General features: G+C 38.3%; 2 protein-coding genes across 3 annotated transcripts in view; both read left to right on the plus strand.

Moving 5' to 3' along the window:
* The window catches only part of TBC1D12 (TBC1 domain family member 12), a 41404-nt gene extending 32980 nt beyond the window's left edge, over positions 1 to 8424 (plus strand). For both annotated transcript variants that reach the window (XM_014875381.2, XM_088169125.1), the window contains 7 exons: positions 381 to 461; positions 1964 to 2058; positions 2718 to 2789; positions 4635 to 4763; positions 5085 to 5194; positions 6265 to 6523; positions 6741 to 8424. In XM_014875381.2, coding sequence (XP_014730867.2) covers positions 381 to 461; positions 1964 to 2058; positions 2718 to 2789; positions 4635 to 4763; positions 5085 to 5194; positions 6265 to 6523; positions 6741 to 6809 — 815 coding nt within the window. In that variant the 3' untranslated portion in view covers positions 6810 to 8424. The remainder of the gene's footprint in view (positions 1 to 380; positions 462 to 1963; positions 2059 to 2717; positions 2790 to 4634; positions 4764 to 5084; positions 5195 to 6264; positions 6524 to 6740) is intronic.
* A 127-nt stretch (positions 8425 to 8551) lies between these two features.
* NOC3L (NOC3 like DNA replication regulator) lies at positions 8552 to 24387 on the plus strand. The gene is made up of 21 exons (XM_014875353.2): positions 8552 to 8621; positions 9783 to 9990; positions 10369 to 10495; positions 12039 to 12196; positions 12308 to 12364; positions 13336 to 13466; positions 13901 to 14062; positions 14781 to 14874; positions 15069 to 15244; positions 15440 to 15568; positions 16035 to 16166; positions 16522 to 16602; positions 17149 to 17249; positions 17712 to 17784; positions 17857 to 17920; positions 18008 to 18079; positions 19047 to 19228; positions 19475 to 19603; positions 20196 to 20293; positions 22084 to 22168; positions 23866 to 24387. The coding sequence occupies exons 1-21, from the start codon at positions 8613 to 8615 to the stop codon at positions 23995 to 23997; spliced, it is 2400 nt and encodes a 799-aa protein (XP_014730839.2). The 5' UTR covers positions 8552 to 8612; the 3' UTR covers positions 23998 to 24387.
* The last annotated feature ends 897 nt before the right edge of the window (positions 24388 to 25284 follow it).

A 25284-nucleotide genomic window follows, 5' to 3' on the forward strand; every position in this document is an offset into this window, starting at 1 on the left:
TTTATATTTAAAATTGAGAATTTGTAGCTTTGCTTTCTTAAGGGGGTAAGAAGGGAATTGCTTTATTTTGATATTTATTTTAATGATTGTTGAATTGTGAGCATTTTATTCACAAAAATACAAATCTAATTATGTAAGGCATGATTTCCCTGTCATATTCCCTGTTATGTTCCCTTTCCATGTTCACCACAGCAGAAAGCACAATACAGTGCACACTATAAAACTGTGTATAACTGTGGTAACCATCTAGATTCTCCTTTTGCCCCCAGTGATGAAACTAAGCAACCAAAGCCAAGAATGCTTAGCAGCCTTTCATCTTGGATGGATGCTTTTCTTAACACTGCCTTTTTGGTTATTGTTTTTGTTTTGATTTCTTGCAGAACTTTATGAAATCTTCTTGTCGAGAGCTAAGGAACGATGGAAAAGCTTCAGTGAGACAAGTTCTGAGAATGACATAGAAGGTGAGATCTCCTGAGTCCTCTACAACCTCCTATTCAATTTTACAAACCCAGGAAGTCTCACAAGTTCCTCTGCAATTTCAGCATTAAGAATACTTATTAAAAGTTCTCAAAATCATTCCCTTCTTAAATGTTTGCTATCTTATAACAAGTCAGTGAGCGAGGGGCTTGGCAGTACTTACTGTGTCAATAAAAGATTAAAATATTGCATGTGCTATTTTCAAATGAATGTTTCTTCTGAAATACCAAGACTTGGCTCTCATGAAAATATTAGATGAAATACAAAAAGAAGAATAAATAGGAAACTAAATTACAATACATGATTTTTCTTAGCTGTTCTTAGATGGGTTCTCCTTAGTTGGTATCCCTTCCATGATTTTGGGAAAGAAAAAAAGAAAATCCTCAATTTTTTGGTTCCGAAACTGAGAGGTGAAGGATATAAAACATGACACATTTCAGATCTCACTTGTATTTCCTGCCTGCCCAGATGGCCTTTCCTCCCAAATCTATTGAGTGGGGATGTTAGCACTCTTTTCTAGAATGCAGTTTTTTCACTGGCATATTGCTGTCCCTTGTGGATGTTCTTTCTGTTAAAAATAGTATCAGGGATGTTTTTAATGTCGGATGTGTCCTTGTTATAAAGGTTAACTCTTTGTGCTGTTGATTGATATATTTTAAAATGCTGTCCTGTGATAGTGTCTTTTCCATTACTTCAGTTGTTTGCACTTGCCATAGCCAGTCTTGACTAATTGCCTACTTTGACTATAAATTATTCGGGTCTTCCTTAGGGATAGTCCTGTGAATCATCTGTTTGTCTTGAGACAAACAATTTATAAAAAATTCTGTATGTACATGACTGTAAATATGCTTATCCTTGGAAAACATGTTTGCAATGCCCCTTGGTCTGTGAAGTGGTGGTTTGCTTTTTCTTTTGTTGTAGGAGTGTGGACTGTCTGTGGGCCTAGACTTAGGTAATCTGATTTTTTGAGAGGTAATAGTTCTCGGTGGGAATGAAGGGAGATGGAGCTGTTTTAATTGTGCTAGATATCCTGGGAGATGTAGTAATAAGGGAAAACTTAAGTGTTAGAATTTTCATCTCTGAAAAGCAAGCAAGCTGACAGTGTTTATTGCTAATCTTTGGTTGCAAAGTCTGGAAGACCAACTATCATAGTTTTTGGCAGACTGGAATGAAATGCTGCTTTCCAAGCTTCAGCAGAGCAGGTTCTGTTTAGCCTGTTCATTTTTCCAGTTGGAAATCTTGTCTGATTTAAGCCCTCCAAAAGAGCCTTTTCCCCAAGTGCTACCTGTCTTTTTTCCTACATTATCACTAGTGTTTTTATCATTTCCCTGTGGAGAGGATGGGACAGAGAATTCAGGGGCTAGCAGAATTTCTTCTGGAGGTTCTTAGGTGAATGCTGCCTTCCTTGTCTTTATGTGCCTACAGGAGTTTTGTTCTGAAGTTTGTAGAATTTATCAGCTTTAATAAGTGTTGGTTTTGCTTGCAGATGCAGGTGCATCTGTTGCTGATCGTGAGGCCAGTCTGGAGCTAATTAAGTTGGATATATCACGCACATTTCCATCCCTGTATATTTTCCAGAAGGTGAGATGCCTTTAACTTTAGTTACAACAGCTTTAAAATTCTGAATAGTTAAACAAGAAACATAACTGGCCAAATACGGAATCGTTTTTAGAAGTATTTTTGACTTTTAAAATATTTAAAAATGAGAATAAAGTAGAGACACTTAGTGATGGACTATGAGGTTTTTTCTCCTTGAAAAATTGCATGAGATTCCTATTAATAATTATGAAACTACAGGGAGAAATGAGTATTCTCACTGCTACAGAATTCTTGATGCATTCTGGTGCACCTTTTCAGGCTGTATGATTTTTATAGAGCTATAATATGCACCTACATGTATATAAAATAACATGCAATATCATAATAGAGTAACTTGTGCTGCTAAGAATTAAAATATCCATTGTCTCTGCAAAGGAAAGACCAACCTTGGATCTGTACCAGATATCCTCATTTTCTATTAGGTACTGGTTTCTGCTGAATTATTTCATAGGAGCATTGTTACTTTAAACATCTCAAAAACATTTGTAGTAATGCTTGGAGTAAGAAATGGTAGTATTCTAGATATTAATAAAGCAACAGTTCAGTGGCTCACTTGAATCTTAAGATATCAGCTTGCTCCTTTCCTGTATTTTTTTGAAAATAAAATTTCTTTTTCTCCTTCTACCCTCTCCTCTTACTAGGGTGGTCCTTATCATGATCTCCTGCATAGTGTTTTAGGAGCATATACATGTTACAGACCAGACGTGGGATATGTAAGTATTTGCTATAAAATGTTTATAACATGGCAAATATGCTTAAGATGTCATATATTAAAGTATATTAAATAAATAAGTGTTCCAAACTTTATGCTACTAGCACTTAAAGAAATAATTAAGCTTTGGCAGTTACTTCATAGCAGTCACAATGATGGTAGTTCTTAGAGACAATTAAATAGCTGAAAATGTACTGAATGTCAGTGTTGAGTATCTAGATTGCATGGAAAATTTTAAATGGGCGTTTTCACAAGACATTATAGTTCTGACAGAGTATCTACAGGAAAAAAGCCTGTAAGATATTAGTGGGCTTCCAGTTAGCACCTCACTTGTTCTGTCTTACTGTTGCTTCCCCTGTTGCCATTTCCATAGTGATGCTCCTTGCTTCACTAGTGCACATCCTAAAATCCAGAAACTCCTTCTTAGTGTTTTGCTGACACAGAATAAATCGCTCCCTCTGAGTTCAGTGAAGATAGTTTTCAGCAAACATTACTGTGTTTAAAAACAAGCAAAAAAAATCCATTAAAAAATTTTCAAAAACCCCTGAACAAACCAACTAAACCTAACATCACTCTGAATGGTGTTAGCTTACAGAAGCATTTAAATAATGAACAATAATGAAGAGAAGAGATTTTTTTCTTCTTTGTTCCTGGGGGTATCTAAAAACATCTTTCACAAGCTCTAATGCTTCGGGGCTCAAAAACACTTGAAAAGTTTTAAAGTTTAATGCAACAAAGCATTATTTAGCACAGGGTGTGTCTTCCTCTCTAAATCAGATATGCTTGAGACTCTGCGTAAATAACTAGTCAGTTTTTCAAGTTCAAATGTTTTTAGGCCTGAATTCTGTCATCTGTGACCTCATTTTTGGAGACTCTCCCATATTTTTAAAGTGAGATTACAAACTCTGCAGGTTCTGAGACTGCTTGTTCCCAGGGTGGAGTTTCAAAAGACAAATAAGTAACTTTTCATGGATAAGGCTTCTCTTTTCTATTAGAATTGCAGCTAGTCTTGATATTTCTTATCACGCTTTTTTCATGATAATATGGCAGTAAATGTAATGTAATCTTATTTCCACACCTATTTATCCCCCAGAAATGGAAAGCTGATAGACTGTTTCTGATGTATATCAATACTCTTTTCCATAGTCGATTAAAATACTGAGTGTGTGGGGTTTTTTTTAATGAGAACAGGCAGCATGAATGTTTAGAGACAGTGGAATAAAGATAATTGCAATTGAAATTGATAAAATTATTGTTAGCGTGATGAGTATTCAGGTCATCACTTTACTACAAGAATCATGCTCTTCACATTTATTGAAGGCTAAAGTGGTTTTGGGAGAGTAATGACAGGAAAATGTAAACTTTCATTGCAGCTAACCACCTAGAAGTAATTTTATATATGTGAAAAAATATGGTTTGGCAAGTGGAAAGACATGCATTGACTGTTCTGAAACAGAACTTTGTCTCAGTTCCAACGTATCTGTCTGGGTCTAAACTGTCCCATATGTGAGGTTTTTCTCCATGACCGCTTTTCCCATAGTTTAACAATGAACTTGAAGCCAGGTTTTGTTTCTCATGAGCTCTGCATTCACCCTGTGTGGTTTTAACTTTCTTGTATTTTGAATCCTGAGGACTTGTGATCATGAGACCTCCCAGAGCGCCTGAACTGCTGAAATCAAATTGATTGCATGCATAAAAATAATTTATCCACGTTGTTTCTATTCATCTGGAAATGTTATGCAATGGTACTTGATGAATTGCAAACTGTAAATGTTTCCATTTCCAAAGATGTAAGATGTACTGAACCTACTCACCTATATTTGCCTGATGCTTTTCCCACTTGAAGGTACAAGGGATGTCCTTCATTGCTGCTGTGCTCATTCTCAATCTGGAAGAGGCAGATGCTTTCATTGCCTTTGCTAACCTTCTAAACAAGCCATGCCAGCTGGCCTTTTTCCGTGTGGATCACAGCATGGTATGCACAGAGTTTTCTGGTTTTGGACCGCAATGTTCTTTTGACTTGAAGCAAAGTTCTTTTATTGATGACTTCCTTTTGTCCTGTTGAATAATGGAGAATTTTAACTTGTGATTACAAAACTGAGAATGCCAGATACTAAATCCATAAAACTCATTCTCATGTTTTGATTTTTCCTCTAGAAGCATTTAATCATTTTACTTGTCCTAAGGAGTCACATTGTGCTGTGTTGACATCCTCAGCTCTTGGTGGGGTTTGTGTTGGTTTACAACCAAACATGCTTTTGATGACTTCTTAAGATGTACTTTACTATCCCTACAGATGCTGAAATACTTTGCAGCCTTTGAAGTATTTTTTGAAGAAAATCTTCCTAAATTGTTTCTTCATTTCAAGTCATACAGTCTTACTCCAGACATATATTTGATAGACTGGTGAGTTCATAGAACATAGAAAACCTAACCTTAGAACTGTCAGAACACTTGCTATTTTGCTATAGGTCTTTCAGCACTGGAAATAAAGCATAAAAAAAGGCATTCAGGAGGTCTTGTGAAATCATGATGAACTGTTTTGTGTAACTGCAGTTCCTCTGGCAGGCTTCAAGCTTTATTAAAAGGGATGTATTCAGTTAAAAAATGAGACAAACAGGAGTTCTGTGTTTTCATTTTCTTGTTCCTGCAGTTGTGTGACAAAAGTATGAGAGAGGAGGCTACTACACTGTAATAGTATGGTGTACTGTGATTGTAAATGACTTGATGAAATGAACACAGTCAGCTACTGAAGGAAGTATGACTATAGGAATAGAGACTTTAAAGCAGAGGGAGGATGAAATTTAGGACCTAATTTGAAAAGTGATAAACTTGAAAATACAGTGAACAATTTGAAGTTACAAATGTTCAAAAGCAGAGAGTAGTAAGCTGTGTGTGTAATGCAGGCACCTTGAAGTGTGGTAGTGCTGTCAAATACAGAATATCTGTTTGTGTGCTTAAGGATGAACTCCATCTAGATTTTTGTGATTGTAATGTGAACAAATTCGAAAAAGTAGCTATTGATTTATCATAAGTATGTTAGTGGGATGCAGCCCTCTATATGAGATGAAAAAAATGAACAGAGCTGTTAAACTGTATGGCTTAATGGGAAATGGGAAATGGGAAAGATTAAGTTACACATTTGTGATCTTTGTGGCTTAAGTTCTTATGTATTATACTCTGTTTGAGTATGAAGATACTTGTCACTTCTTTAACCAGAGCTTTCTAAAGGAGATGGCATTCAAATGGAGGATTTCCTGTGGCATCAGAAGACATGGGTTTCAGAGTACATGTTCTAGCTTCAAAATCTGGAGACTTGTGGATCGTTGAAATAGGGGAAAAAATAAGAGTATATAAAATAACTTGTCATCTGCTTACTGTGAACTAATGCAACTCAGATTTAAAGGAAGTTGTCTTCTCACTTTTCTGAAATAAGTTATAACTCTTCTTTTTGTTTGTTTTTGACTCATTTGTAGGATTTTTACACTCTACAGCAAGTCATTACCACTTGATCTGGCCTGTCGTGTCTGGGATGTTTTCTGTAGAGATGGAGAAGAATTTTTGTTTAGGACAGGATTAGGAATCCTTCGGTTATATGAAGATATTCTCCTACAGATGGACTTTATTCACATAGCACAGTTTCTAACAAAACTTCCAGAAGATATTACATCAGAAAAGCTTTTTAGTTGTATTGCAGCTATTCAGATGCAGAATAGTAACAAAAAATGGGCACAGGTGAGTTTCTTAGAGATATATATCAAATCAGACATGTCAGCACATGAATATATAGAGCACTTCATGATTATTTAAGCTGCTTGTCTGACTCCTGAGCAATGGGCACTTCCTTTCTAGTGTCTCATTCTAGAAATTAATCTCCATGCTAATATTGTGGTGGTTAATATCATTATAACACTGGCAGTCTTCATATTCATTGAATAATTTACTTTTCCAGGTATTTGCCTCACTGATGAAGGACAACAAAGAAGGGGACAAGAACCATAGCCCAGCACCAAAAAGCTAATGTTGAGGTCTACTGGAAACTTGGAAAACCACTTGATGACAAAGAAGTCTTCACATCACTTCTATGTGGAAAAAGCACTATAGAAAATGTGAAAATGAGGTGGAAAAAAGACACAGCTCTCAGTGGAGTAATGAACTGATGAAATCTTCACCCTTTTGCCAGTATTAGTTTTTGCCATGGGAAGATCTGATTTCACACAGAATACTAAAACCTATGAAACTGAGAAGTGGGGAGTTCATATTTAATACTTTAAAAGAATCAGCTCAATGCAATAAACATTTGTAATAACTTCTGTTGGTACTTTAAACAAATTTTTGAGGCATAACTGTTTTTACAAATACCACAAAGGCACTTTTTGGAGGGGATGAGGGTAATGCTAAATCTTAAGGCCCCAAAACTGCTATCCAAACCAAATGCTTTGGTACAAACATTACCTCCAAAATTAACAATTTGCATGTATTGAGGACCAAATAAGGTGGTTTGGTATGTTTATGTGCAAGGTGGTTAAGATTTGGGAAGGGGTATTGTCTTATTTACTTGTTTGATTTTTTTTTTTTTCTAAGTTGCAGCTTCATTCTTCAGTCTGGGCAAATGTAATTAACTCAGGAACTGTAGACGTATTGTGCCCAAACCTAGAGCAAAAATAATCCGAATTTTAAACAGTAGTAAGAATAGGGCTGCTATTTTCACTGTACTGCTTTCAAAGCAAGTGGTGTTTAAGCATTTGTTTTGGTGTATTGGTTGTGGAGTAAATGGAGTGGGTATTCTGTGAAAGGGTTTTGCCACCAGAAGTTTTATATTGTCGAGCCATTTCCAAATAAAAAATACTTGTATGTAATGGTGAACACTAGAAAATGACAAGGCTATCTAAAGGCTTGTGTGTTCTCAAAGAAGCAGCCACTTTTAACACTTGGAAATAATGCAGACACAGAATTGTTTTTGAAACTGTCTTTTTATTAGTGTGCAATACTGAAATCCAAAAATCATCTGGTTTAGTGATACATAATTCTTTAACATCTTTTAACTGTGAGACATAAGGTCATACTGTACGTGTCACAGCAAATATTTTCAAACATTTCCTGTTCTTGAAGATGCTGTATAACAACCTGTGGTTGTAGGGGACAGAAATTTAAAATGGATAGCACTGCAGGTGAGGAACACTTGCACTCTCTTGATCCGTTTTTTGCTAATATTTAATGTAAATAAATTCCTTACATGTGGGTTTTTGTAACTGGTCCCTCTGGAAATCAAGTAAAAAATACCATTATGTATTTTTAAGTGCAGGAGGCTTCCAGTTGTCTGGTGTTTTAAAAGCAGAGTCTGCATAATCGGGGTAAAAATTTAGTGTGGTGTAACTTGCGTTGCTATCTGGTTTAAAAACTACATATATGCTACTCATAACATTACAATTTGAAATGTAAATGTCAGATTTTTCTTAACTTATGTATTCACTACTTTAATTGGATCCAATTTGTCTTATATTTTTGTGTTATCTTGTACAGTTTTCTTACTTTTCAACTATAAATCTGTATATAACTGTAAATAGAAGGATCAAGCCTTCCTTTAAGACCACTAGTACCGATTCCTGTGTAAATAAAACTGACAGCAGACGCGGCCTGTGCTTCCCTTCCCTTCAGTTCCCTTCAGGTCCGCGGCCGGGCCGGGCCGGGCCCTGTGGGCGGGGCCGGGGGCGGGGCCGGCGCTGCTCGGCCAGGGCGGCTTCGGCCTCCGCCGCCAGGGGGCGCTGTGGCCGCGCCGCGCGGGGAGCGCTTCCGCCGCGGGCAGCACGCGCGCGCCGCCGCCATGAAGCCGGTAAGGGCCGTGAGGGGAGCGGGCCGGGCGGGGAGGGCACGGGAGGACGGGCGGGACCGGGAGCCGTGGCTGATAGCGGCCGTGCCCCCGCGGCCTTGGGGCTCTGGGGGAACGGCAGAGCAGTGCGGGGGCTATGGGTGGGCACCGGAGGCGCAGCGCAGGCTCGTCTCTCGAGATGAGACCTTTCAGCGCCTTCCCGATAATCCAGCGTGGAAAGGGAAGCTAAAGTTGAGCTGACAAAAATTCCGGATTCACAGATTCACGGCATTTCTCAGTTGGAAGGGGCCCGGAAGGGTCGTGGGGCCCAGCTCGTTGATTGGCCCGTACAGGCAGTGATCTCGCAATCCTGCTGTTTTTAGCACCATGCTCCAACAAACTGAGGAACCCCACGCTGATCCAGCCACTTTGTAAAGGGACACATCATCCCTAAGGGCGCTTCGATGCCCAGTTTCTCTGCACAGCCTTGCCTTCCCGTGCCCCTTTAAACATGATCCCTGCCGTGTCCATTCCATCCCGAGCACCCTTGGGAGTATTTTGCAGGTTTGGCACGGCCCGCATGTGTTGACCCTTCGCCTCCGGGGTTTCTCCGAGCCCGGTTTCTCAGCCCACGGTGCCTCCCCGGGCTCTGTTCCCCGTTACCCTGTTCTCGTAAGGCTGCTGGTGTGAGCCTTGCAGCAGGCAGCCTCGCCAGGTCCCTGCAGCTGCTGGGCAGGGAGAGTTTCAGGCAGGAGAAAGCCAAAGCTCAGCTTGGGGAGATGTCATGCAGGAGACGTTTGTCCGAGGCTGTGGCCTTGGACTTTCACGTTCCCCAAGGTATTTTATCATGTGCTGGGTGACAGCAGCACCCTGAGAAGAGAACGAAAGAACTGCACCCTAACAAGCTGTGTGCCATACCTTGGGTGTCCATATGTCTAAAAGTGATGGACATAGAGTTTAATAAAAAAGTTGTCAGAGAATGTTTCTGTAAAACGTTTGTCACAGTGCTCTCTTCTCAAAGATGTGACACAATTGTGTAAATTTGAGCCTAACTGATGATACTGTTAGCAAGAAATATTGTTCAGTCCTGATAGAAATAGAAACTCAGAGATCTTAAACAGTGGAATAAATTTTGCAAAGGCTGTTAACATGTCAGTGACTTGTAGCTTTTTGTTTGTTTTCTAGAGAAAAAACACAAAGCGAGTTCCAAGTTTTCGCAAATTACTGAGAACTAGTCAAATAAAACTTGACAATAAATTAAAGAATAAACAGTACAAGCAGAAGAGTGCTGCTAAGAAGTATCGTAAAGAACAAAAGAAGCTAAGGGAGGCTGTCAGAGATGCTATTTCTAGAAAGCCTTTTCCATTGGAGGAAAGCAAGAAGAAACAAGTTGGTAAGTGTTTGCTTAGGTATGGGGGTTACCTGCTGCTTCCTGTTGTAAAAGTTGAGAAAACAAGACTTCATTTTCTGTGTACAAATAGTTGCTGTTCCTGTTGAAAGAACGGGAGACCTGTGAAAAATACAAAATCTAGCTATTCTGGCACCTAGAATTGTCAGTTAAAAATGGTAGAAATGTGTTTGCACTGATCGTTATTGGATGTCATAGTAAAGGAGCAGTTTTTTGGGATAACAAAATCTACATGCATAAAGGTCAATGAGCTCCAGGTAGAAGTAAGGCATAAAATGGTCTCAAAAGTGTGGGCAGGGTTAGGTTTTCAAGGGTGACTATACATATGGGATCTTAATCTGTAAACATCATCTTTAAAAATAGCTAGAAAATGGGAAGAAAAAGAAGAAGAAGATGCTCTTCCACTGGACATGATGGATGAAGATGACTTAAAATTAATGGAGGATCTGGCCCAAAAAGCATCCTTTTTAACCAGAGACCTTTCTTCTAAGTGAGTTGCAATGTCTCCTTTTCATACTAATTCAGCCTTGTGTCATTAATATGTAACTAATATGTAAAGTAATGCGTTTATCAGGAGGTCTCTTTCAGTCTGGGGTTTCTTTGCAGCTCCAGTTAAGTGTTACCTCAGCCTGTCAGTAGTTCAGTATTAATGTATTGATGTGTGTCAGTGCATTCAGGTGCTCTGCCTGACCTTCAGGATACTGTTTCTGCAGTGTTCCTTCCTGGGAGGTCCCTGGCTATGAGATGAGGAGCATCCCTCAAACTGAAAGAAATGCTTTAATCTGTGAACAGTCTTTTTTCCTGTATAGAGTATTCAGGACATTCCCTGGACTATTGACCACTATACATATTGCACTGCAAATTGCTGGAAAAAAATAAAAGAGGTTCTGTAAGCCATGCTGTAAACACTGCAACACTAAAACATTCATACAAAATTTTTGTTACTAGTTTTGTGCACCAAGGCATTGGGTAGAGTTCACAGTGATACTTGTAGAAAGGCAGTGCTCCTACTTGTAGAATAGTCTTTACAAATGCATTTCTACAGAGTTGTCTGGTTACATGATTGTTTGAAAATCTTAGCTTGTCTTTTTTGATGGATGTGGAGAGCCTCTCTATGCCTAGCTGCTGAAGGGTGGTTTTAATTTGTTAATGTTGATTCTGCTTAGTAATTAATAATTTAGTCTGGTTTCAAAAGAACGTAGTAAATGGCTTTTATTTACAAAGTTGCAGTTGTGCCTCATGGTCTCTTGTAGCCACACTGCAAGTTCTTGAACTGGAAGAATTTTGCTTTAAACCTTCCCCTTTCCCCAAATTGACTGGGTTTGATATAAGTTTAAAGTCTTGCAAAACTTGGAATTTATTGTGTGGTTTTATTTAGAGATATTTTGCAAAATGTAGTTCTTTGTGTCCTACATCATTATGCCAGAATGTTTTTAGAATGGTAGGAAAACAGTGGAAGTGGTTGCTCTTTTACCTGTTTTACTGTTATGGACTTTTAGTTCCTTTCATAGTGCTCCCTTAAATTGGAGAGCTGTCTTTTCAATGTGCTTTACTCTGGTTGACTGCAGTCTGTCTTAAAAACCTGTCCGGTGTTACACCACTTACAAGTTGTGTGTTCATATTAGCACAAACGAAATACTTATCCTCTTGTACACTTATCTGTAGCTCAGGAGCATTCCTGTGAAAGGGTGACACACCATGCTGTGTTATTGCTTTGTCATTAGAGAGAAGTGTGGCTTTGCCAGAGTAGAACAGTGATAGTAATAGTGGTAAAAGCAGCCATGGAGTAGGGTAGATAAAAATGGCCACTGACCCACTCATTGTCACATCCTGGTTAAGCTTCACCTGGAAGGTCAAGACACAGTGAGGGAGAGAGGCTGTGGGACATGTTAAGGAAGGCTCTGGATCCAGAGAGAGGAAGGACAAGTGAAACAGCACCCTGGCCTGGGTGAGAGGCAGACAATCCAGCTGGTCAGGCATGGCTCCTTTCTAATTACATGACTGGTTTATTTAGTTTGCCTCGTGTTTTTCAGTGAACCTGTTCACGTCAAGAAACGAAAACATGAAAGTGTGATTGAGAAATACGAGAAGGTGCCAAGACGTTTACAAACAGAGCCAGAAAAAGAACTCATCCATCTGCTCCCCATCAAAGACAAGAGTGGCATAATTCCTCAAGCTGTGGAAAAACCAGGTTAGACACAGATTCTGGAACTGGTATAGTAGCCAAGAAGTATATAATTTATTCATTTAAAATTTCACAGTGTTTATTATGTGCTTGACACTAGGCACTCTGTTTTTGCAGTTCTCAATGTTGCACATGATGAAGAAGAGGACACAGAAGATATGGAGGAAGCAGAGGGTAACAAAACATTTTGTTTGTTTTTTGTTTTTTTTTCCAAATCACTGACACACCTGAAAAGTATTTTGCCATTCCCCAAGGAAGTTTGCAATTCAAGTGTGTTTTGTTCAGGATGTTTTTGACTATGTTCATTACCATGTTGCCACCAAAGCATAACCATTATTCAAAGCTTGCACTCTTACCTATTAGAATCTCAGAAATGGCTGGCCTCAGATTCTTTCTTCAAAATTAATTTGATTTTTCACCTAGAACTGCTGCTTGCATGAAGTTCGTTTTATCCTTTGTGTCATATTTGTTAGTAAGAAGGAAATATTGGTCTTATGTAAAGAGCATCTGTGAGGTTCTATTTTGATAACTCTGAGATAATTTTTAAATGCAGTTCAGGACACAGAACTTTTGCAGGCTTTAAATGTCTGTCTTTGTCTTTAAATTTTTTTACTTAAAACATCTATACCAGGAAACTGAGATTTTCATTTGCTGTTGACTATCGAGTTAATGGTCAAGTAAAGTTGTGACTTCTGGGTCCTTACTGTCTAAATATAATCTGATGTTGAGGAAGGAGATACTTATAGCAAAATAATACTCAGAAAACACAAATAAAACCAATTGTATTTTTAAAAGAAAAAGTGAATGGTGAATAATTTGATACGAATTGCACAGCGCTGCTGTTCCTTGGCATGATTGGGGTAATACATTGAGTTTATATGTTCCCACTGTACTCAGAGAGCACCATGGGCAGATTCAAAAATATTTAGTCCGCTTCTTTTTGCAAGCAAAAGATTTTGAAGTGGAGCAAAAATGAATCTGTGGGTTAATATAAAATCTAGCAAAGTCATTCTTAAAGCTTCTTTGACTATTGAACTTCTTAAGTTACTCTCGTGTGGCCTTACCAGGGTACTTGTTTGAAATGCAGTATCTGCAATATGGTATTTGTTAACTTCCCTCTTTTCTAACTCTCACAACTGTGCCAGACTTTAATGAGGAGCCCCTGCCTGTTCTCACTCCTGAGGAAATGGCTGCTCAAAGGAGACAAAAGCTGCAGGAGAGGAAGATGCACATAGCTGCCTTAGCATCTGCCATTCTCTCAGAGCCAGACAGCAATGTAGGTACATTTACTTAACCTGCATGTATGTGTGTCTGTGTTGTGCACTTAGTCAAGAAACAAAGATCTGATTGAGCAAACAGTAGCAAAAGCACAAAAATACATGGGTAGAACAATGAAAAGGTCAGTGTTGTATCACTTTCGTTATTTTCTGTACAAGCTGCCTTGTTCCTTAAGCATGACCCATACCTAAGCTCTGATTTCAGGGTTCTATCTGATAGTTCTCTATGCTTCAGGATATACTAATAATTTTCTTTAATTTTCTGCAAGATTGTAATAGGAGGATAATTTGAGCATTCCTGAGAGTGAAATTTTGTTTTCCTGGCTCTTTATGCAGTGTTGAGTCTGAGTAACTGCTGAGTTAATGTATGCTGTGCTTGTCCCTTGGTTTGCAGTTGGTCTTCATCTGATATCTGCCTGTTTTCTTCAATCAGATTAAGAAGCTGAAGGAGCTGCGTGCCATGCTGATGGAACAGGATCCTAACGTGGCTGTGATTGTTAGGAAACTGGTCATGGTGTCTTTGATGGAGATATTCAAAGACATTGCACCTTCATACAAAATTCGGCCTCTGACCGAAGTGGAAAAAGCTACCAAGGTGAAATATCAAATCTATTTATAGTGTATGTGAGGAGTTAAGGGTGTTTTCAGCTATGCCAGATATTAAGACTGATTTGTTTAATATGAATTCATGGTTTTGAGCAAAGGGGACAAATGCACAAATACTTTTGGAAACTCTGAAGCTGTGACACTTTCAGGAAGAGAGGTTTTGGTTTTGAACCTTTAATTTTTACATACTTCCTTCAATAAGTAGGGGACATGCAGGTGGTAATGGAGGGGAAAAGTAGTGTCTGAAAGTAGTACACCAAACCTGGGTGACTTTCCTCTTAAACTTTGGAATAAAGAGATTTAGAAAGAAAGCAAATTATGCAATGTTGTCACCTAACTGGCATAGATTTGTTTGCAATGTGTTCAACAATTTGCTGAACAAATGCAGAGTAACTTGTTGTCTGGAGCTTGTTTTTAACCAATTTTTTAGTAGGATTAGTGCAATTTACAGTCATGGTTTTAAAATAGTATTTGGTTGATAATGTTACCTCAAGTTCTAAAAATGAAATAGGCTAGTTGGAAAAAGCCCTCTGAACACATCTGTAGAAAAGTACAGAAATATTTTATTTTTAATACATTTATAGGAATATCTGTCTAAAAGAAAAAACTGTTTAGATATCTGATATTTGTTCTAAAACCTTTTTTCACCATTGGCTAATTTCAGTATTTAGCTCTCCAAATATAATCTCATTCAATTCTGCTTACAGGTTAAAAAAGAAACACAGAAACTGAGAGAATTTGAAGAAGGCCTTGTAAGCCAGTATAAATTTTACTTGGAAAATCTGGAACAAACAATTAAAGGTACAGTTAAGACTTCCCATTTTTTGTAGTGGAGGCAAACTTGTTTGCAGCAGTTTCCCTCCTCTGAATGAATGGTACCTTCTGTCTTTGAGGTAGCACTTGCATGAAGTACGCCTGCAATCACTAAAAATTTAAATATTTATAAGATCACCATCATTCCGAAGAGTAATCACTAAAAATAATATTTTGTGCAGATTGGAAGCAAAGGAAGTTGAAGAAAAGCAATGTCATCTCATTAAAGGCATATAAAGGTCTAGCAGAGGTAGCAGTGAAGTGTCTGTGTGAGCTGCTTGTGGCCCTACCCCACTTCAACTTCCACAATAACATTATTGTTCTCATCGTTCCACTCATGAATGATCCATCAAAAATGGTAAGTTATTTTCTGATTAGAGTTCTTGTTATTTCTGATTTTTACTGCACAATATCCAGATCTTTTGGCTGTATCTTTTCACTATTTTACAGGCTGTGTGCACTTTATAATTAGTAAATACCATGAGTATCATCTGTTACTAGCTGTTGTTCTGGACTTGGCTTTACAGAACAATTCCTGTGTTTTGTTTTTCAGATTTCTGAACTCTGTGTTGAGGCAGTTAAAAAGCTCTTTAAACAGGACAAGTTGGGCTATGCTTCACTTGGTGTAGTTAAAGTCATTTCTGGCCTTGTGAGGGGTAGAAATTATGATGTCAGACCTGAGGTAAGAAGCTTTCTGTTGTACTTCACAATATTCCTATGTCAAAAGTTTCAAAAAATCCCAAATGTTAAAGTTACTGCAGCTGCTGGCTACAGACAAGGAGAATTTCCTCCCTCTGTCAGACCACAGACAGTTCAGGATTAGGCTGAGCCAGAGAGTTAGAGAGGTATGGGGCAAGGGAAGGAGACTGGGAGGTGGAGATCAGAGTCTGCCAGAGACATGGCTTAAGTCAGGCAGAGGGACTTGAAGTGAGAGGCAAATGGAGGAATGGATAGAAATGGACAGTGCTGGGGAAGGAACTGGGAGCAGGGATCACGAGGTACAGGTGTGAAGGAACAGGAGGGGAGTAAACAGAAAAACCTTTGAACCAGCAAAGGCCACTAGCTGGAATGGAATTCAGAATTTCTTACCCTTAGTTTCTATCAGGTTGTAGATGACTTTTCATTATATTTATTTTATTTCACAATAGGTGTTAAAAGTATTTCTTCACTTAAGAATTAAGGAAGTAGAATTACAAAAAGATTCTGAAGACATTGCACCAAAGAAAAAATTCATGACTTACAAAGAGAAAAGAAAAAATCTTTCCAGAATGCAAAGAAAGGTATGACATCTGCTTTCTCATGCTCCACTTCCGTTGCTCTATGTAGCAATTTGTTCCAGCAATGATTGCACATCTGTTGGTGCCATTGTTAACTCTCAGCATCAGCTTTTGCATTGTAGTTGAAAATTTATGAGGTTCTACAGGGAATTTAATTATCTTCCTATTTTTTCCTCGTGTTGTTAATGGTTTTGATTGGTTGTTTCTGATAGGACAAGGGTTACCCTGTAGAATCACAGGGTGACTTAAGCAACTCACCCAGCATGGAAAATTTGTTCTCTGGGTATCTTCAACGTGGATATCCAGACTGGTTGGAAACATTGAATCTGTTGTCTTAAAATCACCTGTATATTTTCAGTGGAAGAAAGCAGAAGAGAAACTGGAACGAGAACTCCTGGAAGCAGAAGCATCAGAAAGTAAACAAAAGAAACTGAAGTTGGTAAGTAGTTTAGAGATTGTTTCTCTATATTAGCAGAGTGACAGCTCCTAACCCTTTTGTAACGACGTGTCTTCCCTCCATCCCAACCTGCCAGCATTGCACATCCCTAGATCATGTTGTCAGCTAACAGACACTTTGCCTGTGACAGAGATCTAGGTTTTAGTAAATCACGCTCTCAGTTTAGCCAGGAAGGCCAACGTAGCCTTTGCTATTCCCTTCTGCTGTCTGCTCAAAGCGCTGTTGAATCCATTGACAAATGTCCTCCAGGTGCCCTGTTCCATAGGACACTGTGTAGTGGGTGTTACAGCCTCTCAGAGTGGCCTGTAGGCAAAGAAGGAGTGTGGCTGTGGCCAGGAGAGAGCCTGGGGCAGGGGAGCACTGAAGACTTGAGCTTTTCAGCATAAGGGCAGAGATGGCAGTGCCAGGATTGGTTTGGAAGGCCTGAGTGCAGGCTTGGACAGAGAAAAGCATTTCAGTTGAGTTTGAGTGAAATAGAAATGTCTATTTTACATGATTAAGTATTTAATTTTGTTTTCTTTCCTTCAGCACACAGAGACCCTGAATATTGTATTTGTAACTTACTTCAGGATCTTGAAGAAAGCTCAGAAGTCTCCACTTTTGCCAGCTGTGCTAGAAGGTCTTGCAAAGTAAGAACTGACTACCTTCTTTTGTGTGAGTTGGAAAAGACATAGAGCACTAAAGAAATTTCTGTCTCTGAAAGGGATTTAAGCAGTGAGAAAAGAGTCACTGACAAACTAGTTGAAATTCTTTTCTTTCTCTGCTGAAGTTTTCCGCTATTTCCAAAACCATTTCAATGTGATTTGAAATTTCCCATGATAAAATTGATGTGGTGCAAATGCCACAGGGTGTGATGTGATTCCATTATTTTGTCTGATTAATTGCTAAAGGACACAAGCATGTTGTTAATGCTTTAGAAAAGCCATGATTAGCATGTTGGGGACTGAACTGTTCTTTCGTGTGAAGATGGTAAATGTTCAGCATTTGATTTAGCCTGCTTTTAAGGTGTGGATCTTGGCAATTCAGAACACTTTGAACTGAGTTTACAGATAATGTCTATAATGTAAAAATTAAAATCTCTTTGATTCAAGGTTTGCTCATCTCATAAACGTGGAATTTTTTGATGACCTATTGATTGTCCTTCATTCTCTTATTGCATCTGGGGTAAGTTGAATTTTATTACAGCTTTCTTAAAATTACTTTCTTTTGGATACTTATTGAGTTTTGTATTCTTAGGATTTAAGCTATCGTGAGAGTCTTCATTGCGTTCTCAGTGCTTTTCATATACTCTCCGGTCAAGGTAGGAGATTTTTAAAAACAAATTTTTGTTTAATATTGCCTGATAAAGAAATGGAGTAAATGTGTTTATTTGGGATTATGTTTCTAGGTGATGTTCTTAACATTGATCCAATGAAATTTTACACACATCTGTACAAGACACTGTTCAGCCTACATGCAGGTAATTCCAGATTATTATTTTCACTATTCACCTAGATAATGTTTATTCTGTTTCTTTGCTATCAAAGCCTTTATGTAGCATTAATAAACTGCACTTTTTAAAGATATCTGATTTCTGAGAAGATTATTGTATGGTTTAACCTACTTTTTTTTTCTCGAGTTGCACATTGCATTGCTGCAATACAAATACTTGAATTATTATTCCAGTACATGGTAACAGGTTTTAATCGTGTTATTTCATTAGGAAATGCCAAGTATTTGGTCTTGGATAAGCATTTAGTCTGTCCTCAGTTTAACTTTTTTTACTTCCTTATAATTATTTATTTCAGTGGCAATTTAAAAATTTTTATTTTTTTTCTCTACTTCTCTCTCCAGTAAAGAAAAAACACTTGATTTTTCCAATGTAATTCTAAAAATAATTTAAATTTAAATTTAAATTGTTTTTTAAAATTTTCTAGTATCTATTTCTGACTTGTATAATAACATTTTTATGTTCTAATCTAAATTTTCCAGTAATTCTGAGAAGTTGAAAATGGCAAAAAGAGATTTATAAAATTTGAAATTAACATCATTTTAATTAACTTCAGAAATGTGGATTCACTAGGAATAAACGATTAAGAATAAACATCCTGCAGTTCTGGATGGGTAAAAGACTAGATCTTTTCACTGTTTAATAATTTATAGAAAATGATATAATGAATGCATTTAGGATTAAAATAGTAGCTATGTTTAATGAACAAGTATTTTCTTAGAAAGGAGCACAGAAACAATGGTACATTTTTTCTGTTCAAAGCTGGACTACTTGGACCAAAAAAGGGTGGGTGCTTAGTGTCTGTATCTCATGAGAGGTGTCTGAGGCTCCCAGCTTTCATGCTGTTCTCAGCTCCAGTGTCCAGCCTGTAGCAGAGTATCCAGCTCTATGTCCATGAAGTGGTTCTTTACTCTTTGTATGAAATTCTGCTTTTGAGGTGGCACCAACGAGGACATAGAGATTGTGCTGCAGTGCCTGGATGTCATGTTTGCCAAGAGGAGAAAGCAAGTCTCCCAGCAACGAGCTCTTGCTTTCCTAAAGCGACTTTCCATCCTTGCTCTTCATGTCCTTCCAAATTCCAGTGTTGGGATCTTGGCAACAAACAGGATATTCATGCAGGTAAGTTTGACTTGTTCAAGTTTTTAGCTTACTGGCAAAAGGTTATGGAATTTTTTGATAAAATGATTTTGTGCAAAAATTTTTAAAGCATCTTTAACAAGAATGATGAAAACAGAATATGTTTCATCATACACTAAATGCTGCTGAAATTGAATGAAGTTAAATGAATCCTGAAACTGACTCAACCATGTTATGATTGGGTGGGTAATATAAACAAATCAGTTTCTGGTTTTTTTTGTGTTGTAGACATTCCCGAGGATGGACCTCTTACTGGACAATGAATCCCAAGGCAGTGGAGTTTATCTCCCAGAATTAGATGAACCAGAGCATTGCAATGCTCAGAACACAGCACTGTGGGAGCTGCATCTACTGCAGGTTTGTGAGTAACTCAGGGGTTTGGGAAGCAACAGCAGTAAAGAGCTGCTCAATGTTTAGGTGCTTTACACCAATGGAGAACAGAGGTCTTCAGGCTTATCTGTTAAATCTTGGCCCACATGAGCCTATTCCAACTGAGTGGAAGTGGAAAACCAGCACAGTGGTATGGAAGGATGAGCTCCAAAGGGGGTGTTGCACATCCCCTATTATAATACCACACTGCTTCTTACTGCAGGTTGCCTTATTAGATTCCTTTGGAGACTTTTTAGATCTGTTAAGTTCCATTGCAGTTCGGCCCTTGTTCCAAGAGGAACTGACACCTTGATCTGTCATTCCCATCAGGATTTGAAGAGGGCTTCCTCTCCCCTTTGTCCCTGTTTTCTGGGAGTAGGAATTACCTAACTGTGGAGAGTCATGCTCACAGCATGATATGAGGGAATAAATGCATGCCTTGGTATTCTCATTCACTTAATCCCACAAACGGACTGATTTTGAGGTATTCAGTTTCTAAAATAAAAGCAGACCTTCCATCTTACCGAAATGGAAATAAATATGAGATTCTGTACATACATACATTATCTCTTTCTTTCAGAGACATTATCATCCAACAGTGCAGAAGTTTGCATCTCACCTTATTGCTGGAGCTCCAACTGAAGGCTCAGGAGCTCTTCCACTTGACTTGAGCCAAAGGTGAGTTATCAGAGTTCCTTTTTTTTCTAAATAGGCCCTGAAAGGAAGCTGTTGCTTATACTATATTAAAGGAATTCCTAAAAATAATTATCTGTAAAATAAAGGATTCTGATCTTCAAACTCTCTTTGTTCGTCTGCCAGTACAGAATGCTGGCTGCCTTTTTCTTTCTTTTTTTTTTTTTCTTTTCCCTTTTGAGACTTGTAGCCAGGGTGTGGCAAGGGGAAACATCTGAAAGTGCAGTGTATTTTCTTCCCTTGGGAGCAAAATATCTTCAGCAGCAGCCCTGATCTGAATATGGATCGGGATCACTGAACTGGGACTGTGCAGTGGAAACTAGAACCCAAGTTGCAGTGTAAGGTCTGTAGTAGGTTAAAACATGAGGGCAGCCATCCAGGCTCAGACTAAGATCTAATTCAGCATCCTGTCTTTGGCAGTGGCTGGCAGCAGGTGCCTTGTGAAAAATAAAACCAGGACAGATAGGTAAAATATGGTCTGAGTAGGCCTCTGACAGGTTTCAGCCTGGTGGATTTCCTGAACCTGATAGCATTTTCTGTTCATGGAGTTCTTTTCAAAACTGGTCAATGTCCCTTGAATCAGAGCACACATTTTGCCATTGCAGCATTGTTTGGTAAGGGTTCTGTGAGTCCACTGATGCTTATGGCAATATCTGCTTTCTTTTGTTTTGAACCTGGTGCCAGTTTGCTTCATTTAACAGCCCCTGGTTCTTGCTTTGGGAGCTGAAGTGCACAGCCTGCTCCATCACACTCATTCTGTGCCTCACAGGACTTGTCAGACTTCAATCATATCATACCTCCATCTACTGTCTCCCCTGTATGGAGGGATCCACCTCACACAGGAGCTGTTCCATATTTTCCATACACTTTATTATGTTCCTGAACTGTTACCAATTTAAGCATTTCAAGATGGAATTGGAGACTCCGTTGCAATATTTGAGGTGTGGATGATCTATGGATTTATACAGTGATGTAACTAATTTCTATTGTGTTCTGTTTCTTTTCGACTCCAAACAGCACTAAAGTCACCATCCCATAAAAGTATCTGTCATAACAAGAAGTGATAGTGGTCTCTAAGTGACAGTGGTCTGCTCAGAGCCTACTGTTTATACGTAGAATTGCTTTTTCCAACAATAAATTTCATTTTACTGATTATCTCATATAGTTTGCAGTTCTCTGTCTGCAGAGAGTTTGTCTGCAGTTCTCTACAAGTAGCTCATTCTTACTACTACAAATAACTTGGTATTCTCCAACATTCTCTTTTTTGAGCATGTTGGAAAACACGGGTCCAGGAAAAAACCTTGTGGAAATCCAGTTTCTTCCTGCCGTTGCAGAAAACGACCATAGACTCCTGTCCTCTGTTTCCTGTCTTTTAACCAGTTTTCTCTGTGATGGTCCTCCCTGTTCTCTCATGGATGTTTTTTGCATAAAACCCTTTGGAACTGTTGGAAATTCTGGCAGATTGTGTCAGCTAGACATCTTTACCTACCTTTTTCCCTTCCCTTTTTCAAATATGTACAGATTAGAGCTCTGGGAAGACAGCAGTTTTCTTGTGTATATATTTAGACACATTTACTTACTTTGACTTGCATTGTTTCCCAGCCGTTGGCTTCTGATCTCTTCCAGCTGATGCTCAATACTCTGAGGAGTTCTCCTAAAGTGTGATGGAGGGGGAGAGTGGGCTTTGTGTAAGACACTGCTCTTGGATTGGTGATAGATCAGCTGAAGTTGTATTTATCTAATGCCATTTTTCTTTCACTGTTTATTTACTGTAGGTCTGCTACAGAACTTTTTGAGACATATTGTATGAAAGGAATGACCTTTAATCCCCCTGTTGCATCAGTAACATCCAGAAGAAAGGTACTGTTCTCATCTCTCTGTGTCCTTTTTAACCATGTGACACACCAATATAACCTGTATCTGCTGGCTCACTATGCAGTGCCCAGGCATTGGCACACTCAGTGTAGCTTTCTGCTTTCTATATTTTTTGCATCAAGTATATTTTTTTAACTGGCATAAGATAGGACTGAGTCTAAAGAAGGAAAAAATAGCTGTACAAATAGTCCTACCTCCCACAGTATCAGTTAACAGAGCAAGATTAATATGGTAGCTGTTATTTTGCACTTTGCAGTGGTTCAGTGCAGATTTCTTGGCTCTTTTCTGTAGTGATGAACTAATGTCTGTTCAAAAAGCAGTAATAAAAAGCCAGCTCTTTCCCCAGAGTGAGTAGTTGCCAAGACAGCTGGATTTCCAGAGTGTTTGATTCAGTGTGTCAAGGGATACTGATCCCTGTTAGTTTCACTTCAGCTTTAAAGTGGAAATTTGAGGGGAACAAAGAGTTAATGTAAAAAGAGGAGAAATGGGGGAATGTGTTTATATCCTCAGCACAGGATGTGTTCCAGATACCAGCCTCCATTAAATGTCCAGTGAGTGGTGTGTCCTTTAAAAAGTGGTAATTTTCCTACTTTCTAATGCAAACATTATAACCTATTAACCTTGTCAACACTCGACTTTGTAACTCAGTAATGTCAGCTGAAGCCTTGAGAGCACAGATTTTTTTTCCATTTTAGAGAAGGAACTTCTGAAAATGTGTTTGTACTTAACTTATTCAGTTGATTTATAATGACTCCTTGATATGTGTGTCCTGGTAGGGAGTTACATAAGCAGCTCTGACAGAGCAAGGCTGAGAACAGCAGATGGGAGAGAAATTTGGGTAGAGAAAGGAAATGCACAAGCTCCTTTAGGGAGCAGAAACAATGGAACAGCAAGATCACAAAGCGTCCATAGATGGCTATAATGGAAAATTACCTTGGGGTCTTGCCTGCTCTATGGTTGTTTGGCTCATATATCAAATTTTGGCAGTATCTGAGTTTTATCCTGTGTGTTCTGCATGTCCTCTGTGTGCCAGGCTGCCAGTCTGTCAGCATCTCCCTGCTCTTGACAGAAGCTCCAAACTGGAGCCCTATGCACCACTAAAGAGAGGCTCTCATTTCTCCATGAGTGCACAATGTACTTGGCTCTGGGAATTCTAAGATTTTCACAGGGAAGTTTAAATTATGTGCATGACCATCATTGTTTATTTGAGCATCAGGAAAATGCAGGTGTGGCTGGAGGCAGAAAGATCAGAGGATTCCTTTCTGACTCACAACCTGTGCTGTGAGCATTGCTGCTTTCACTGGCCTTTTGGTCAGACATGCTTGATTTATAAGTGTGTGCAGTCACCAAACCATGCTTATTTTGTATTTGTGAGGTGTGTTGAACAGGAGGCAGTGTGTGAACCCCCCAGGCTGGAAGCCATGGCTGTGTGTAGAAGGTAATCTTGTAAAGCCCAGCTTACCACAAACAAGAAAAGCCACAAGCTTAAGAAGGACTGCCTGACACGGTGCTTGCTTGCAGCCAAGGGTGATTTCCTGCAGGTCAGGAGGAGTGAGGTGCCAGTTGAACAAGTCTGGTCTAGATGACTGGGACTGTGGGAGAGAAAAAACACTGGTAAACTAAGGTAGGCATGGAAAACATGGCCTTGTTTAATAATACAACTAATATTTTGTAATTTTCAGGACACCTTCTTGCAAATGGATTCATTTGTAGATGAAGAACTAAACAAACAGCTTCAACAACACATCAGTGAGACTGATGCTTCCAAACCCTTGGATTTTGCTAAGCACTTGAAGGAATCATCCTTGGCATAAATGTACCTATCAATCAAATTCACTTGGATTCTTAATAATGGAGAAAGATTGGCTGAACAAAATCATCAGTCATCATAAAAGGAATACAAGGAGGCTTTTGTGTGAATACAGAAACACACTAAAATATAACAGCAGTTTTTCACACAGGTATAGGCCTGTCCCCCTAACCACTAAGCCCCTCTTCAGGGGACTGGGTAATCACAATGAACTGTTATGTCCGTGTTTTAAAAATGTACAAACCCAGGTAATTTAAGAATTGTTTGCAACCATGCACAATTTTATTTTAGTTTATGTATTTTTCTAATTTTTATAACAAAATATAGACAAATATATTTCTGTGAACTCACTGGGTTGTGTGTATTAATAAATATTTTGAAAATGTTAACATAATACTGACTTCTTGATGTCTTAGTTACCTGGACATTTGGAATATGTATTGCATTTTCCCTGTTTTTCTTCTGGTGTCTTCTAACCATTTAAAATGATTTTGCATTTGGTGTTTTTTTCTCCTCTGATGAATCTTGATATTGGCAAATTAAGAATATTGAATTTCAGTTCTAAATTTTCATCATGATTGAATACTCTACTGCAGTGTCTTTAATAATGCATTGCTGTCAAGAATACTGGACAAATACAAGGTAAGAATGTTTTGGGTTTTTTGGTAGGTAATTCTCTCCACGTTCTTCAAATAGTATTTTTTGTCTGACTGTTTTAGAGTCCATTTTCAGCTGCATGTTGGCTTTGCAAAGAACAGGTGAAATATATGAAATCATTTAAAGGTGAGTATTGTCTTTATGTGAATTCCGTTGTACAGGGGAATGTAGTGGACTGTCCCTGGCTAACAGCTAAGGACAGTATTAGTGTTTAATTTTTGTAGTGTTTAATCTGTGATGTGATAATTAAGTTTTGCAAAGCTTTCCTTTAAGTTAGAAAATATATTTTTTTTCCTCTAGGAAATTTAGTTCTTTATCCTGATTTATGCTTCTTAGATAGTTTTAAAATTATTTTTTCTCTTTTAATACGTTTTTAATATTGATCACACTAGTTTACCAACTTCCAAGTAATTTAACATAAATGTACAAACATTTTTAGAACAGACATCTGTGTATTAAGGTATTAGAAAATACCTATGTGTTATATTATACATGTAAAATACCTATGTATTATAGTATATTTATTATGTAGACTGCAAACCTGCATACATAATACTGGTGGTTATACATGTGTTTCTTTCTGCTTAGGCTGTCATTCCCATAGATTTTGAGTAGTTATTTTTAGTTTAGTTGT

Source organism: Sturnus vulgaris, chromosome 8, assembly GCF_052056855.1.
Source record: "Sturnus vulgaris isolate bStuVul1 chromosome 8, bStuVul1.hap1, whole genome shotgun sequence".
Classification (NCBI taxonomy): Eukaryota; Metazoa; Chordata; class Aves; order Passeriformes; family Sturnidae; genus Sturnus; species Sturnus vulgaris.

Coding starts and splice junctions, on each gene's coding strand:
- NOC3L (XM_014875353.2), top strand. Junction 13,467..13,900: donor TCTCAGAGCCAGACAGCAAT/GTAGGTACATTT, acceptor TTCTTCAATCAG/ATTAAGAAGCTGAAGGAGCT. Junction 15,569..16,034: donor ATTATGATGTCAGACCTGAG/GTAAGAAGCTTT, acceptor ATTTCACAATAG/GTGTTAAAAGTATTTCTTCA.